This window comes from Salvelinus alpinus, chromosome 1 (assembly GCF_045679555.1).
Source record: "Salvelinus alpinus chromosome 1, SLU_Salpinus.1, whole genome shotgun sequence".
NCBI classification, from domain to species: Eukaryota; Metazoa; Chordata; class Actinopteri; order Salmoniformes; family Salmonidae; genus Salvelinus; species Salvelinus alpinus.
In genome coordinates this window covers 46,176,844-46,191,821 of record NC_092086.1, presented here as the reverse complement: position 1 = coordinate 46,191,821, position 14,978 = coordinate 46,176,844, and the positions used below count along the sequence as shown (strand labels likewise).

Below are 14,978 nucleotides of genomic sequence, written 5' to 3'. Positions count from 1 at the left end.
GTACATTAGAGTGTCTAGTTGGCAGCTTCATTAAATAGTACCCGCAAAACACCAGTCTCAACATCAACAGTGAAGAGGCGACTCCGGGATGCTGGCCTTCTAGGCCGAGTTCCTCTGTCCAGTGTCTTGTTCTTTTGCCCATCTTAATCTTTTCTTTTTATTGGCCAGTCTGAGATATGGCTTTTTCTTTGCAACTCGGCCTAGAAGGCCAGCATCCCCGAGTCGCCTCTTCACTGTTGATGTTGAGACTGGTGTTTTGCGGGTACTATTCAATGAAGCTACTAGTTGAGGACTTTTGAGGCGTCTGTTTTTTATTTATTTATTTATTTTTATTTAACCAGGTAGGCCAGTTGAGAACAAGTTCTCATTTACAACTACGACCTGGCCAAGATAAACCAAAGCAGTGCGACAAAAACAACAACACAGAGTTACACATGAACAAACGTACAGTCAATAGCACAATAGAAAAATCTATGTACAGTGTGTGCAAATGCAGAAGACTAGGGAGGTAAGGCAATAAATAGGCCATAGAGGCGAAATAATTAACACTGGAGTGATAGATGTGCAGATGATGCCATTAAACCCCTGTGCCATTAAACCCCTACAACTCATCCAGAACGCCGCAGCCCGTCTGGTGTTCAACCTTCCCAAGTTCTCTCACGTCACCCCGCTCCTCCGCTCTCTCCACTGGCTTCCAGTTGAAGCTCGCATCCGCTACAAGACCATGGTGCTTGCCTACGGAGCTGTGAGGGGAACGGCACCTCCGTACCTTCAGGCTCTGATCAGGCCCTACACCCAAACAAGGGCACTGCGTTCATCCACCTCTGGCCTGCTCGCCTCCCTACCTCTGGGGAAGTACAGTTCCCGCTCAGCCCAGTCAAAACTGTTCGCTGCTCTGGCACCCCAATGGTGGAACAAACTCCCTCACGACGCCAGGTCAGCGGAGTCAATCACCACCTTCCGGAGACACCTGAAACCCCACCTCTTTAAGGAATACCTAGGATAGGAGAAAGTAATCCTTCTAACCCCCCCCCCCCCCCCCCTTAAAAGAGTTAGATGCACTATTGTAAAGTGGTTGTTCCACTGGATATCATAAGGTGAATGCACCAATTTGTAAGTCGCTCTGGATAAGAGCGTCTGCTAAATGACTTAAATGTAAATGTAAATGTAAATGATGATGTGCAAGTAGAGATACTGGGGTGCAAAAGAGGAAGAGGATAAATAACAATATGGGGACGAGGTAGTTGGGTGTGCTATTTACAGATTGGATGTGTACAGTGATCGGTAAGCTGCTCTGACAGCTGATGCTTAAAGTTAGAGGGAGATATAAGACTCCAGCTTCAGTGGTTTTTGCAATTCGTTCCAGTCATTGGCAGCAGAGAACTGGAAGGAAAGGCGGCCAAAGAAAGTGTTGGCTTTGGGGATGACCAGTGAAATATACCTGCTGGAGTGCGTGCTACGGGTGGGTGTTGCTATGGTGACCAGTGACCTGAGGTAAGGCGGGGCTTTACATAGCATAGACTTATAGATGACCTGGAGCCAGTGGGTTTGGCGACGAATATGTAGTGAGGGCCAGCCAACGAGAGCATACAGGTCGCAGTGGTGGGTAGTATATGGGGCTTTGGTGACAAAACGGATGGCACTGTGATAGACTACATCCAGTTTGCTGAGTAGTGTTGGAGGCTATTTTGTAAATGACATCGCCGAAGTCAAGGATCGGTAGGATAGTCAGTTTTACGAGGGTATGTTTGGCAGCATGAGTGAAGGAGGCTTTGTTGCGAAATAGGAAGCCGATTCTAGATTGAATTTTGGATTGGAGATGCTTAATGTGAGTCTGCAAGGAGAGATTACAGTCTAACCAGACACCTAGGTATTTGTAGTTGTCCACATATTCTAAGTCAAAACCGTCCAGAGTAGTGATGCTAGATGGGCGGGTGCGGGCAGCGATCGGTTGAAGAGCTTGCACTTAGTTTTACTTGCATTTAAAAGAAGTTGGAGGCCTCGGAAGGAGTGTTGTATGGCATTGAAGCTCGTTTGGAGGTTTGTTAGCACAGTGTCCAAAGGGCCAGATGTATACAGAATGGTGTCATCTGCGTAAAGGTGGATAAGAGAATCACCAGCAGCAAGAGCGACATCATTGATTTATACAGAGAAAAGAGTCGGCCCGAGAATTTAACCCTGTGGCACCCCCATAGAGACTGCCAGAGGTCCAGACAACAGGCCCTCAGAGTTCAGTGTGTCAAATCGATCTGAGAAGTAGTTGGTGAACCAGGCGAGGCAGTCATTTAAGAAGCCAAGACTATTGAGTCTGCCAATAAGAATGCGGTGATTGACAGAGTCGAAAGCCTTGGCCAGGTCGATGAAGACGGCTGCACAGTACTGTCTTTTATCGATGGCGGTTATGATATTGTTTAGGACCTTGAGCGTGGCTGAGGTGCACCCATGACCAGCTCGGAAACCAGGTTGCATAGTGGAGGAGGTATGGTGGGATTCGAAATGGTCGGTGATCTGTTTGTTAACTTGGCTTTCGAAGATTTTAGAAAGGCAGGGCAGGATGGATATAGGTCTATAACAGTTTGTGTCTAGTGTCTCCTCTTTGAAGAGGGGGATGACAGCAGCAGCTTTCCAATCTTTGGGGATCTCAGACGATACGAAAGAGGTTGAATAGGCTAGTAATAGGGGTTGCAACAATTTCGGCTGATAATTTTAGAAAGAGAGGATCCAGATTGTCTAGCCCAGCTTATTCTTATGGATCCAGATTTTTCAGCTCTTTCAGAACGTCAGCTGTCTGGATTTGGGTGAAGGAGAAGCAGGGGGGCTTGGGCAAGTTGCTGCAGGGGGTGCTGAGATGTTGGCCGAAGTAGGGGTAGCCAGGAGGAAAGCATGGACAGCCATAGAAAAATGCTTATTGAAATGATCGATTATCGTAGATTTATCGGTGGTGACAATGTTTCCTATCCTCAGTGCAGTGGGCAGCTCTTATTATCCATGGACTTTACAGTGTCTCAAAACCTTTTGGAATTAGTGCTACAGGATGCAAATTTCTGTTTGAAAGGCTATCCTTAGCTTTCCGAACTGACTGAGCATATTGGTTCCTGACTTCCCTGAAAAGTTGCATATCGCGGGGGCTATTTGATGCTAATACAAAACGCCACAGGATGTTTTTGTGCTGGTCAAGGGCAGTCAAGTCTGGGGTGAACCACAGGCTATATCGGTTCAATGTCAACATTTTTTGAATGGTGCATGCTTATTTAAGACGGTGAGGAAAGCACTTTTAAAGAGCAACCAGGCATCCTCTACTGACGGGATGAGGTCAATATCCTTCCAGGATACCCGGGCCAGGTAGATTAGAAAGGCCTGCTCTCTGAAGTGTTTTCGGGAGCTTTTGACAGTGATGAGGGGTGGTCGTTTGACCGCGGACCCATTATGCACGCAGGAAATGAGGCAATGATTTCTGAGATCCTGGTTGAAGACAGCAGAGGTGTATTTAGAGGGCAAGTTGGTCAGGATGATATCTAAGAGGGTGCCCATGGTTATGGATTTAGGGTTGTACCTGTTGGTTCCTTGATAATTTGTGTGAGATTGAGGGCATCTAGCTTAGATTGTAGGACGACCGGGGTGTTAAGCATGTCCCAGTTTAGGTCACCTAACAGTACGAACACTGAAGATAGATGGGGGCAATCAATTCACATATGGTGTCCAGGGCACAGCTGGGGGCTGAAGGGGGTCTATAACAAGCGGCAACGGTGAGAGAATTGTTTCTGGAAAGGTGGATTTTTAAAAGTAGAAGCCCGAATTGTTTGAGTACAGACCTGGATAGTATGACAGAACTCTGCAGGCTATCTTTGCAGTAGATTGCAACTCCGCCAACTTTGGCAGTTCTATCTTGTCGGGAAATGTTATAGTTAGGGATGGAAATTTCTGTATTTTGGGTGGCCTTCCTAAACCAGGATTCAGACACGGCTAGCACATCCGGGTTGGCGGAGTGTGCTAAAGCAGTGAATGAAACAAACTTAGGGAGGAGGCTTCTAATGTTAACATGCATGAAACCAAGGCTTTTATGGTTACAGAAGTCAACAAATGAGAGTGCCTGGGGAATGGGAGTGGAGCTAAGGGCTGCAGGGCCTGGGTTAACCTCTACATCTGTAAGGGCTGTCGCTCTCCTCATCCTCGGATGAGGTGAGGAGAGAAGGATCTTCAGACCAAAATGCGGAGTCAGGGAAATAAGCCATCTTTATTACAAATACGACGGCCACTAAACAAAACAAAAATACTTTCAAAACTTACACAAAATAACAAAACGTAACGAACGGAACCTGAACATAAACTTACATCGACAAACGTAAACTCACGAACAGGAACGTTACATCGAAACGTACGAACAGCCAAACAGCCCCGTAAGTGAATAACATCGACAACGACGAAGACATCACAGGAGACAACCACCCACCAACAAACACTGTGAACAGCCTACCTAAATATGACTCTCAATTAGAGGAACGCCAAACACCTGCCTCCAATTGAGAGCCATACCAGGCAACCCTAAACCAACATAGAAACAGACAACATAGAATGCCCACCCAACCTCACGTCCTGACCAACTAACACACAAAACTAACAGAAAATAGGTCAGGAACGTGACAGTACCCCCCCCACAAGGTGCGAACTCCGGACGCACCAGCACAAAGTCTAGGGGAGGGTCTGGGTGGGCATCTAACCACGGTGGTGGCTCAGGCTCCGGGCGCGGTTCCCACCCCACCATAATCCATCCTAGCTTCCTCCCTCCAAGAATGTCCACCCTCTTTTGACCCCCACAAAATCCCCTTAACAACATATCTAATAAGGACAACACCGGGACAGAGAGATAAATCAAGACAGAGGGATAGATAAGAATATAGAAGTAGATAAAGATAGAGAGGGAGATCAGGATAGAGGGGCAACTCCGGACTGAAAGGCAGCTCCGGACAGAGAGACAGCTCTGGACTGATGGGCAGTTCTGGGTATCTAGCCTTTTCAGGCTGAAGGGCAGCTCATGGCTGACTGACGACTCTCGACGCTCATGGCAGGCTGACGGCTCTCGACGCTCATGGCAGGCTGACGGCTCTCGACGCTCATGGCAGGCTGACGGCTCTCGACGCTCATGGCAGGCTGACGGCTCTCGACGCTCATGGCAGGCTGACGGCTCTCGACGCTCATGGCAGGCTGACGGCTCTCGACGCTCATGGCTCTCTGACGGCTCTGGCTGCTCATGGCTCTCTGACGGCTCTGGCTGCTCATGGCTCTCTGACGGCTCTGGCTGCTCATGGCTCTCTGACGGCTCTAGCTGCTCATGGCTCTCTGACGGCTCTGGCTGCTCATGGCGCTCTGACGGCTCTGGCTGCTCATGGCGCTCTGACGGCTCTGGCTGCTCATGGCGCTCTGACGGCTCTGGCTGCTCATGGCTCGCTGGCGGCTCTGGCAGATCCTGTCTGGTTGGCGGCTCTGGCAGATCCTGTCTGGTTGGCGGCTCTGGCAGATCCTGTCTGGTTGGCGGCTCTGGCAGATCCTGTCTGGTTGGCGGCTCTGGCAGATCCTGTCTGGTTGGCGGCTCTGGCAGATCCTGTCTGGCTGACGGCTCTAGCGGCTCCTGTCTGGCTGACGGCTCTAGCGGCTCCTGTCTGGCTGACGGCTCTGTAGGCTCATGGCAGACGGGCGGCTTTGCAGGCTCATGGCAGACGGGCGGCTTTGCAGGCTCCTGGCAGACGGATGGCTCAGACGGCGCTGGGGAGACGGATGGCTCAGATGGCGCTGGGGAGACGGATGGCTCAGATGGCGCTGGGGAGACGGATGGCTCAGATGGCGCTGGGGAGACGGATGGCTCAGATGGCGCTGGGGAGACGGATGGCTCTGGCCGGATACGGTACACTGTAGACCTGGTGCGTGGTGCCGGAACTGGAGGCACCGTGCTAATGACAAGCACCTTCCTACTAGTGCGGGGAGCAGGGACAGGGCACACTGGACTCTCAAAGCCCACTCTATACCTGGTGCGAGGTACCGGCACTGGTGACACCGGGCTGAGGGCAAGCACATCAGGATTAGTAGGGGGAGAAGAAACAGTGTGTACAGGGCTCTGGAGACGCACTGGTAGCTTAGTGCGTGGGGCCGGAACTGGAGGCACCGGGCTAGATACACGCACTACAGGGAGAGTGCGTGGAGGAGGAACAGGGCTCAGGATACGCACTGGTAGCCTAGTGCGTAGTGTAGACACTGTAGGTACTAGGCTGGGGCGGGGAGGTGGTGCCGGAAATACCGGACCGTGGAGGCGTACTGGCACTCTTGAGCATTGAGCTTGCCCAACCTTACCTGGTTGAATACTCCCGGTTGCCCGACCAGTGCGGGGAGGTGGAATAACCCGCACCGGGCTATGTAGGCGAACCGGGGAAACCATGCGTAAGGCAGGTGCCATGTATGCCGGCCCGAGGAGACGCACTGGAGACCAGACGCGTTGAGCCGGCCTCATGACACCTGGCTCAATACTCAATCTAGCCCTACCAGTGCGGGGAGGTGGAATAACCCGCACTGGGCTATGCACTCGTACAGGAGACACCGTGCGCTCTACTGCGTAACACGGCGCCTGCCCGTACTCCCGCTCTCCACGGTAAGCCTGGGAAGTGGGCGCAGGTCTCCTACCTGCCCTTGGCCCACTATCTCCTAGCCCCCCCCCAAGAAATTTTTGGGAATTACTCACGGGCTTTTTTGGCTTCCGTGCCAGACGCGTTCCCTCATAGCTCCGGTTCCTCTCCTCGGTAGCCTCTGCTCTCCTCAGTGCCTCCACCTGTTCCCATGGCTTTTCGGGCTTCCAGCCACGTCTTCTTGCTGCCTCCTCAAACCACCGCTCCTGGGCTTTAGCTGCCTCCCTCTCTTCCTGGGAACGGCGATTTTCTCCTGCCTTAGCCCAGGGACCCTCTCCATTCATTATCTGCTCCCATGTCCAGAAATCCTTGTTTTTCTCCTGTCCCTTACTCCGTTTATTTTTCCCTTGCCGCTTGGTCTTAGCGTGGTGGGTGATTCTGTAACGGACTGTCGCTCTCCTCATCCTCGGATGAGGTGAGGAGAGAAGGATCTTCAGACCAAAATGCGGAGTCAGGGAAATAAGCCATCTTTATTACAAATACGACGGCCACTAAACAAAACAAAAATACTTTCAAAACTTACACAAAATAACAAAACGTAACGAACGGAACCTGAACATAAACTTACATCGACAAACGTAAACTCACGAACAGGAACGTTACATCGAAACGTACGAACAGCCAAACAGCCCCGTAAGTGAATAACATCGACAACGACGAAGACATCACAGGAGACAACCACCCACCAACAAACACTGTGAACAGCCTACCTAAATATGACTCTCAATTAGAGGAACGCCAAACACCTGCCTCCAATTGAGAGCCATACCAGGCAACCCTAAACCAACATAGAAACAGACAACATAGAATGCCCACCCAACCTCACGTCCTGACCAACTAACACACAAAACTAACAGAAAATAGGTCAGGAACGTGACAACATCACCAGATGAACAGAGGAGGAGTAGGATAAGGGTACGACTAAAGGCTATAAGAACTGGTTGTCTAGTGTGATCGGAACAGAGTAAAAGGAGCAGATTTCTGGGCGTGGAAGAATAGATTCAAGGCATAATGTACAGACAATGGTATGGTAGGATGTGAATACAGTGGAGGTAAACCTAGGCATCGAGTGACAATGAGAGAGGTTTTGTCTCTAGAGGCACCATTTAAGCCAGGTGAGGTCACCGCATGTGTGGGGGGTGCAACAAAAGGGCTAGCTAAGGCATATTGAGCAGGGCTGGAGGCTCTACAGTAAAATAAGACAGTAATCACTAACCAAAACAGCAATAGACAAGGAATATTGACATTAGGGAGAGGCATGTGTAGCCGAGTGATCATAGGGTCCAGTGAGTAGCTCGGCGAGCTGGAGACACGGGCTAGCAGGCTAGTAGATGGGCCTTCGGGGGACGTCACAACGGAAGAGCCTGTTGAAACCCCCTCGGACGGTTATGTCGGCAGATCATTCGTGATGGATCGAAGGCTCCGTATCGGCAGTAAAAGGGTCCAGGCCAATTGGCAAAATAGGTATTGTAGCTCAAGAATTGGCTGATGGACCTTTACAGCTAGCCGGGAGATGGGCCTAGCTCCAGGCTAGCTCCAGGCTAACTGGTGCTTGCTTCGCGACAGAGACGTTAGCCAGGAGTAGCCACTCGGATAACAGCTAGCTAGCTGCGATGATCCGGTGTAAAGGTTCAGAGCTTGCGCTAGGAATCCGGAGATGAGGTAGAGAAAAAGCAGTCCGATATGCTCTGGTTTGATATCACGCTGTGCAGACTGTTTCTCAAAGTAGACACTCTAATGCACTTGTCCTCTTGCTCAGTTGTGCACCGGGGTCTCCCACTCCTCTTTCTATTCTGGTTAGAGTCAGTTTGCGCTGTTCTGTGAAGGAAGTAGTACACAGCATTGTACGATATCTTCAGTTTCTTGGCAATATCTCGCATGGAATAGCCTTCATTTGTTCAGAACAAGAATAGACTGACGATTTTCAGAAGAAAGTTCTTTGTTTCTGGCCTTTTTGAGCCTGTAATCGAACCCACAAATGCTGATGCTCCAGATACTCAACTAGTCTAAAGAAGGCCAGTTTTATTGCTTCTATAATCAGCACAACAGTTTTCAGCCGTGCTAACATAATTGCAGAAGGGTTTTCTAATGATCAATTAGCCTTTTAAAATTATAAACTTGGATTAGCTAACACAACGTGCCATTGGAACACAGGAGTGATGGTTGTTGATAATGGGCCTCTGTACGCCTATGTAGATATTCCATAAAAAAAATCTGCCGTTTCCAGCAACAATAGTAATTTACAACATTAACAATGTCTACACTGTATTTCTGATCAATTTGATGTTATTTTAATGGACAAAAAAATTGCTTTTCTTTCAAAAACAAGGACATTTCTAAGTGACTCCAAACTTTTGAACGGTAGTGTATATGCAGGGGGGAATCAACAAAGTGAGGTAGGCCAGGTGAGTCCAATGAGCGCAGCTGCGCGTAAGGATGGTAACAGTTGCGTATGATGATGGGTAGCCTGACGCCCTCGAGCACCAGGGTGGGGGAGCGGGGGCAGGCGTGACACTGTTTGTCTGTCTGTACGACTGTCAGTTATACAGGTCTATCAGTCCAACTTTCCCACTGTGTCTCTGATCCGTTGAATTTATGATTCATGCCTTTTAATTGCCTGTAGTTGCCCAGTTCAGCTCAACTTTTATTCTGGCATAATCCAACCCCCACTAGAGAATACTATTGTATTGTATGTTATAATAATTATATAACATTACAAAACAGCTCAGGGACCAACCAGTGGAGGGATCAGCTGAAGCCCTCCCAGATCCTGGAGAACCTGGCCAGACTAAGAGGGAACCCTTCACCCCGCACCTCTGCTGACGGCAGCACTCTCTCCTTCGGGGGAAGAGACTACAGCCTGCTGGACTTTGGTACAGAAAACCACTAAGTAGCAAACCACACGTTGTTAGCTAGGCAAGAGTTGTGTTAATAACTTGAGGGATGTGCGAATCACTTTAGACCTCCATGTAAACCATCCATTTCAATGGGAGATTTGCCCAAGAAGTTAGTATTCAACCATCTGAGGTACATACCGTTCTATTAGAGGAGTTCCACAGATAAAGCAGAAAGAATATTACTTTAAAAAAAAAATACATGTGGCATTTTACTTCAACCACAACATAGTGAATGTGTTAGTCATCAGAACGTCAATCCAAACCTCTGTCTCCTGACTGAGTTGTGTGTCCTGTCGCTAGAGGCCAACAGAGTCATCCACCAGCACCTGGGTCCAGCCAGGGAGAGGATGGCCCTGCATGTCCTCAGTAAACAGGGTCTGGTACCAGAGCATGTGGAAACCAGGACTCTCTACAGTACTTACCAACCTACACTGTCCCAGGTTAGTACCTTATTCCCGTTTTCCTGATAACACTTTCTAATAGCCTTCATTGTAAGTTTATAAGCATGTAAAAAAATGCATTTAGAAATAATGAAATGCTTATAGTTTATAATAGTCATTATAAATTGTTTCCTTATTGCTCTCATGAAACGTCCAAACATTGTACTGCATTATCAGGCCACATTATCCAAGAAAAAATAAGAAATGTCTACATGAGGTGTTTGTTTGTTGTGTGACAACATGACATTGTCTAGAGCAGTGCTTCTCAAACCTCACCTCGGGGACCCCCAGACGTTTCACCATTTGGTTGTAGCTCTGAACTAGCACACCTGATTCAAGTAGTAAGGGCTTGATGTTGAGTTGACAAGTTGAATCAGCTTTGCTAACTCTGGGGGGTCCCCAAGGAGAGATTTGAGGAAGGCTGGTCTAGGGAATCCTTACCAATTGTATTGGCTCTCACTCTCCCCATCGTTAGGGAAAGATTCAGATGTGGGTGGACATCTTCCCCAAGAGCCTGGGTTTACTGGGACCTCCCTGCCACATTACTCCACGCCAAGCCAAAAAGTGAGGGCCTTTATTACATTCATTAAAAATATAGAACCTGCACAGTCAAAATCATATTTTTCATCATATTTGATGATAATTGGATGAAACCAGGATGATCAAAGTATGAGAAATGACTGGTGGTGGTACATTGATGAAGTTTGATCATACACTTACTGGCTTCCTCCTCTGTGTTAAAAACTTGAACTCAGGAGGCAGGGTTAATTGAGGCTTTATGTGACATCACATACATTTTTATTCACCTCATTTTAATACACCAATGGTAACGTCTTATTCTCTTACCTAATTTAAATAAGTACCACCTTGTAACCAGGGGAGCGGTTTACATAGCTAGCTAGTCAATTGGTGCAGAAATTTGACTGCAGGATGTCAGCAAATATAATTACTGTTTTCCCCTATTCATCTATAGCAAAGTTACTTCTAGGTTTCCTCTTTCATTTGTGTTAGCTAGTTAATGGCTAGCTAGGTCATCAGCCAGCATGGGGGAAAAAAGGGGGAAGGGTCGTTCAAAACTTCTACTCAGTTGTCATGTCAACACATCTGTCAGTACTGCCACGAACTGCAACAGAAGAGACATGCCAAATAGGAGATAACAGAGGTTAGACCAAGTCATTGTTTTACAAGTCACAAGTAAGTCTCAAGTCTTAGCACTCAAGTCCCAAGTCAAGTCCCAAGTCAAGACAGGCAATTCCGAGTCAAGTCTCAAGTCAAGACCGACAAGTCTCAAGTCTTAAACTTTGTGTTTCGAGTCCTATACAAGTCATAATGTGATCTTCACCAAATGTAATACCAGTTAATATTTTTAACAAGAGTAATAGTTAGTATATTACATTTAAGCAAATCATGAATGCTTTTAAAAATATATACAGTTGAAGTCGGAAGTTTACAAACACTTAGGTTGAAGTCATTAAAACAAATTTTTCAAACACTCCACAAATTTGTTGTTAACAAACTATAGTTTTGGCAAGTCAGTTAGGATATCTACTTTATGCATGACACAAGTAATTTTTCTAACAATTGTTTACAGACAGATTATTTCACTTATAATTCACTGTATCACAATTCCAGTGGTTCAGAAGTTTACATACACTAAGTTGACTGTGCCTTTAAACAGCTTGGAAAATTCCAGAAAATTATGTCATGCCTTTAGAAGCTTCTGATAGGCTAATTGATCTAATTTGAATCAATTGGAGGTATACCTGTGGATGTATTTCAAGGCCTACCTTCAAACTCAGTGCCTCTTTGCTTGACATCATGGGAAAATCAAAAGAAATCAGCCAAGACCTCAGAAAAAATATTGTAGACCTCCACAAGTCTGGTTCATCCTTGGGAGCAATTTACAAATGCTTGAAGGTACCACATTCATCTGTAAAAACAATAGTACGCAAGTACAAACACTATGGGACCACAAAGCAGTCATACCGCTCAGGAAGGAGACGCGTTCTGTCTCCTAGAGATGAACGTACTTTGGTGCGAAAAGTGCAAACCAATCCCAGAACAACAGCAAAGGACCTTGTGAAGATGCTGGAGGAAACAGGTACAAAAGTATCTATATCCACAGTAAAACGAGTCTTATATCGACATAACCTGAAAGGCCCTCAGCAAGGAAGAAGCCACTGCTCCAAAACCGCCATAAAAAAGCCAGGTGCAACTGCACTTGGGGACAAAGATTGTACTTTTTGGAGAAATGTCCTCTGGTCTGATGAAACAAAAATAGAACTGTTTGGCCATAATGACCATCGTTACGTTTGGAGGAAAAAGGGAGAGGCTTGCAAGTCGAAGAACACCATCCCAACCGTGAAGCACGGGGGTGGCAGCATCATGTTGTGGGGGTGCTTTGCTGCAGGAGGGACTGGTGCACTTCACAAAATAGAAGCCATCATGAGGCAGCAAAATTATGTGGATATATTGAAGCAACATCTCCAGACATCATTCAGGAAGTTAAAGCTTGGTCGCAAATGGGTCTTCCAAATGGACAATAACCCCAAGCATACTTCCAAAGTTGTGGCAAAATGGCTTAAGGAGAACAAAGTCAAGGTATTGGAGTGGCCATCACAAAGCCCTGACCTCAATCCCATAGAAAATGTGTGGGCAGAACTGAAAAAGCATGTGCGAGCAAGGAGGCCTACAAACCTGATTCAGTTACACCAGCTCTGTCAGTAGGAATGGGCCAAAATTGACCCAACTACTTGTGGGAAGCTTGTGAAAGGCTACCCGAAACATTTGACCCAAGTTAAACAATTTAAAGGCAATGCTACCAAATACTAATTGAGTGTATGTCACGTTCCTGACCTGTTTTCCTTTGTTTTGTATTCATTTTAGTTGGTCAGGGCGTGAGTTGGGTGGGTTTGTCTATGTTTGTTATTTTGTAGGTTTAAGTGTTTTCTTGTTGTTTCATTAAATCATGAACACTTACCTCTCCGCATCTTGGTCTGATCCATGCTCCTCCTCGTCTGAGGAGGAGAACGACATTGACAGCCTTAACAGAAACACCCACCACAACAGGACCAAGCGGATTGAGGAAGGAAGGCAAGAACAACAGCAATGGGGAAAAGAGGAATGGACTTGGGAGGAGATCCTGGACGGCAAAGGACCCTGGACTCAGCCAGGGGAATATCGCCGTCCCAAAGCGGAGCTGGAGGCAGCGAAAGCGGAGAGGAGGTTCTATGAGGCAAAAGCACGTAAGAGCGGCTGGAAGCCCGAGAGGCTCACCCAAAAATTTCTTGGGGGGAGGCTAAAGGGGAGTGTGGCGAAGCCGGGTTGGATACCTGAGCCAGCTCCCCGGGCTTGCCGTGGAGTGAGAGGGCGTCGTACTGGTCAGACACCGTGTTATGCGGTAAAGCGCACGGTGTCCCCAGTACGCGTGCTTAGCCCAGTGCGGGCTATTCCACCTTGCCGCACTGGGAGGGCTAGGTTGGGCATCGAGCCGGATGCCATGAAGCCGGCTCAACGTATCTGGCCTCCAGTACGTCTCCTCGGGCCGGCGTACATGGCACCAGCCTTACAGGTGGTGTCCCCGGTTCGCCTGCATAGCCCAGTGCGGGCTATTCCACCTCGCCGCACTGGCAGGGCTACGGGGACCATTCAACCTGGTAAGGTTGGAGAGGCTCGGTGCTCAAGAGCGCGTGTCCTCCTTCACGGTCCGGTATATCCGGCGCCACCTTCCCACCCCAGCCCAGTACCATCAGTGCCGACACCATGCACCAGGCTTCCAGTGCATCTCCAGAGCCCTGTTCCTCCTCCACGCACTCTCCCTATGGTGCGTGTCTCCAGCCCAGTGCCTCCAGTTCCGGTACCACGCACCAGGCCTATAGTGCGTCTCAGCCGGCCAGAGTCTGCCGTCTGCCCAGCGGTGCCTGAACGGCCCGTCTGCCCAGCGGTGCCTGAACTGCCCGTCTGCCCAGCGGTGCCTGAACTGCCCGTCTGCCCAGCGGTGCCTGAACTGCCCGTCTGCCCAGCGGTGCCTGAACTGCCCGTCTGCCCAGCGGTGCCTGAACTGCCCGTCTGCCCAGCGGTGCCTGAACTGCCCGTCTGCCCAGCGGTGCCTGAACTGCCCGTCTGCCCAGCGGGGCCTGAACTGCCCGTCTGCCCAGCGGGGCCTGAACTGCCCGTCTGCCCAGCGGGGCCTGAACTGCCCGTCTGCCAAGCGCCGTCTGAGCCGTCCGTCTCCCCAGCGCCGTCTGAGCCATCCGTCTCCCCAGCGCCGTCTGAGCCATCCGTCTCCCCAGCGCCGTCTGAGCCATCCGTCTGTCCCGAGCCGTTAGAGCCAGTCGTCAGTCAGGATCTGCCAGGGCCGCCAACCAGACAGGATCTGCCAGAGCCGCCAACCAGACAGGATCTGCCAGAGACGCCAACCAGACAGGATCTGCCAGAGCTGCCAACCAGACAGGATCTGCGGGAGCCGTCCAGCCAGGACCAGCCAGAGCCGTCCAGCCAGGACCAGCCAGAGCCGTCCAGCCAGGATCCGCCAGAGCCTTCCGCCAGCCAGGATCCTCCAGAGCCTTCCGCCAGCCAGGATCCTCCAGAGCCTTCCGCCAGCCAGGATCCTCCAGAGCCTTCCGCCAGCCAGGATCCGCCAGAGCCTTCCGCCAGCCAGGATCCGCCAGCCAGGATCCGCCAGAGCCTTCCGCCAGCCAGGATCCGCCAGAGCCTTCCGCCAGCCAGGATCCGCCAGAGCCAGGATCCGCCCCTCAGTCCGGTGCTGCCCCTCAGTCAGGTGCTACCACTCAGTCTGCTACTGCTCTTTAGTATAGGGGGATTGACATGGAGGGTGGACATTTTGAGGAGGCCACGGAAGCGGGGGTTGACTATGGTGGGGTGGGGACCACGACCAGCGCCAGAGCCGCCACCGTGGACAGACGCCCACCCAGACCCTCCCCTAGACTTTGTGCTGGTGCGCCCGGAGT

At 49.6% G+C, this 14,978-nt stretch overlaps 1 protein-coding gene across 2 annotated transcripts in view; it reads left to right on the top strand.

The window, feature by feature from the left end:
• LOC139577843 (myoferlin-like) overlaps positions 1 to 14,978 on the top strand; it is a 67,630-nt gene that overhangs the window by 44,687 nt on the left and 7,965 nt on the right. For both annotated transcript variants that reach the window (XM_071405001.1, XM_071405003.1), the window contains 3 exons: positions 9,396 to 9,544; positions 9,869 to 10,008; positions 10,484 to 10,572. In XM_071405001.1, the coding sequence (XP_071261102.1) occupies positions 9,396 to 9,544; positions 9,869 to 10,008; positions 10,484 to 10,572 (378 nt within the window). The remainder of the gene's footprint in view (positions 1 to 9,395; positions 9,545 to 9,868; positions 10,009 to 10,483; positions 10,573 to 14,978) is intronic.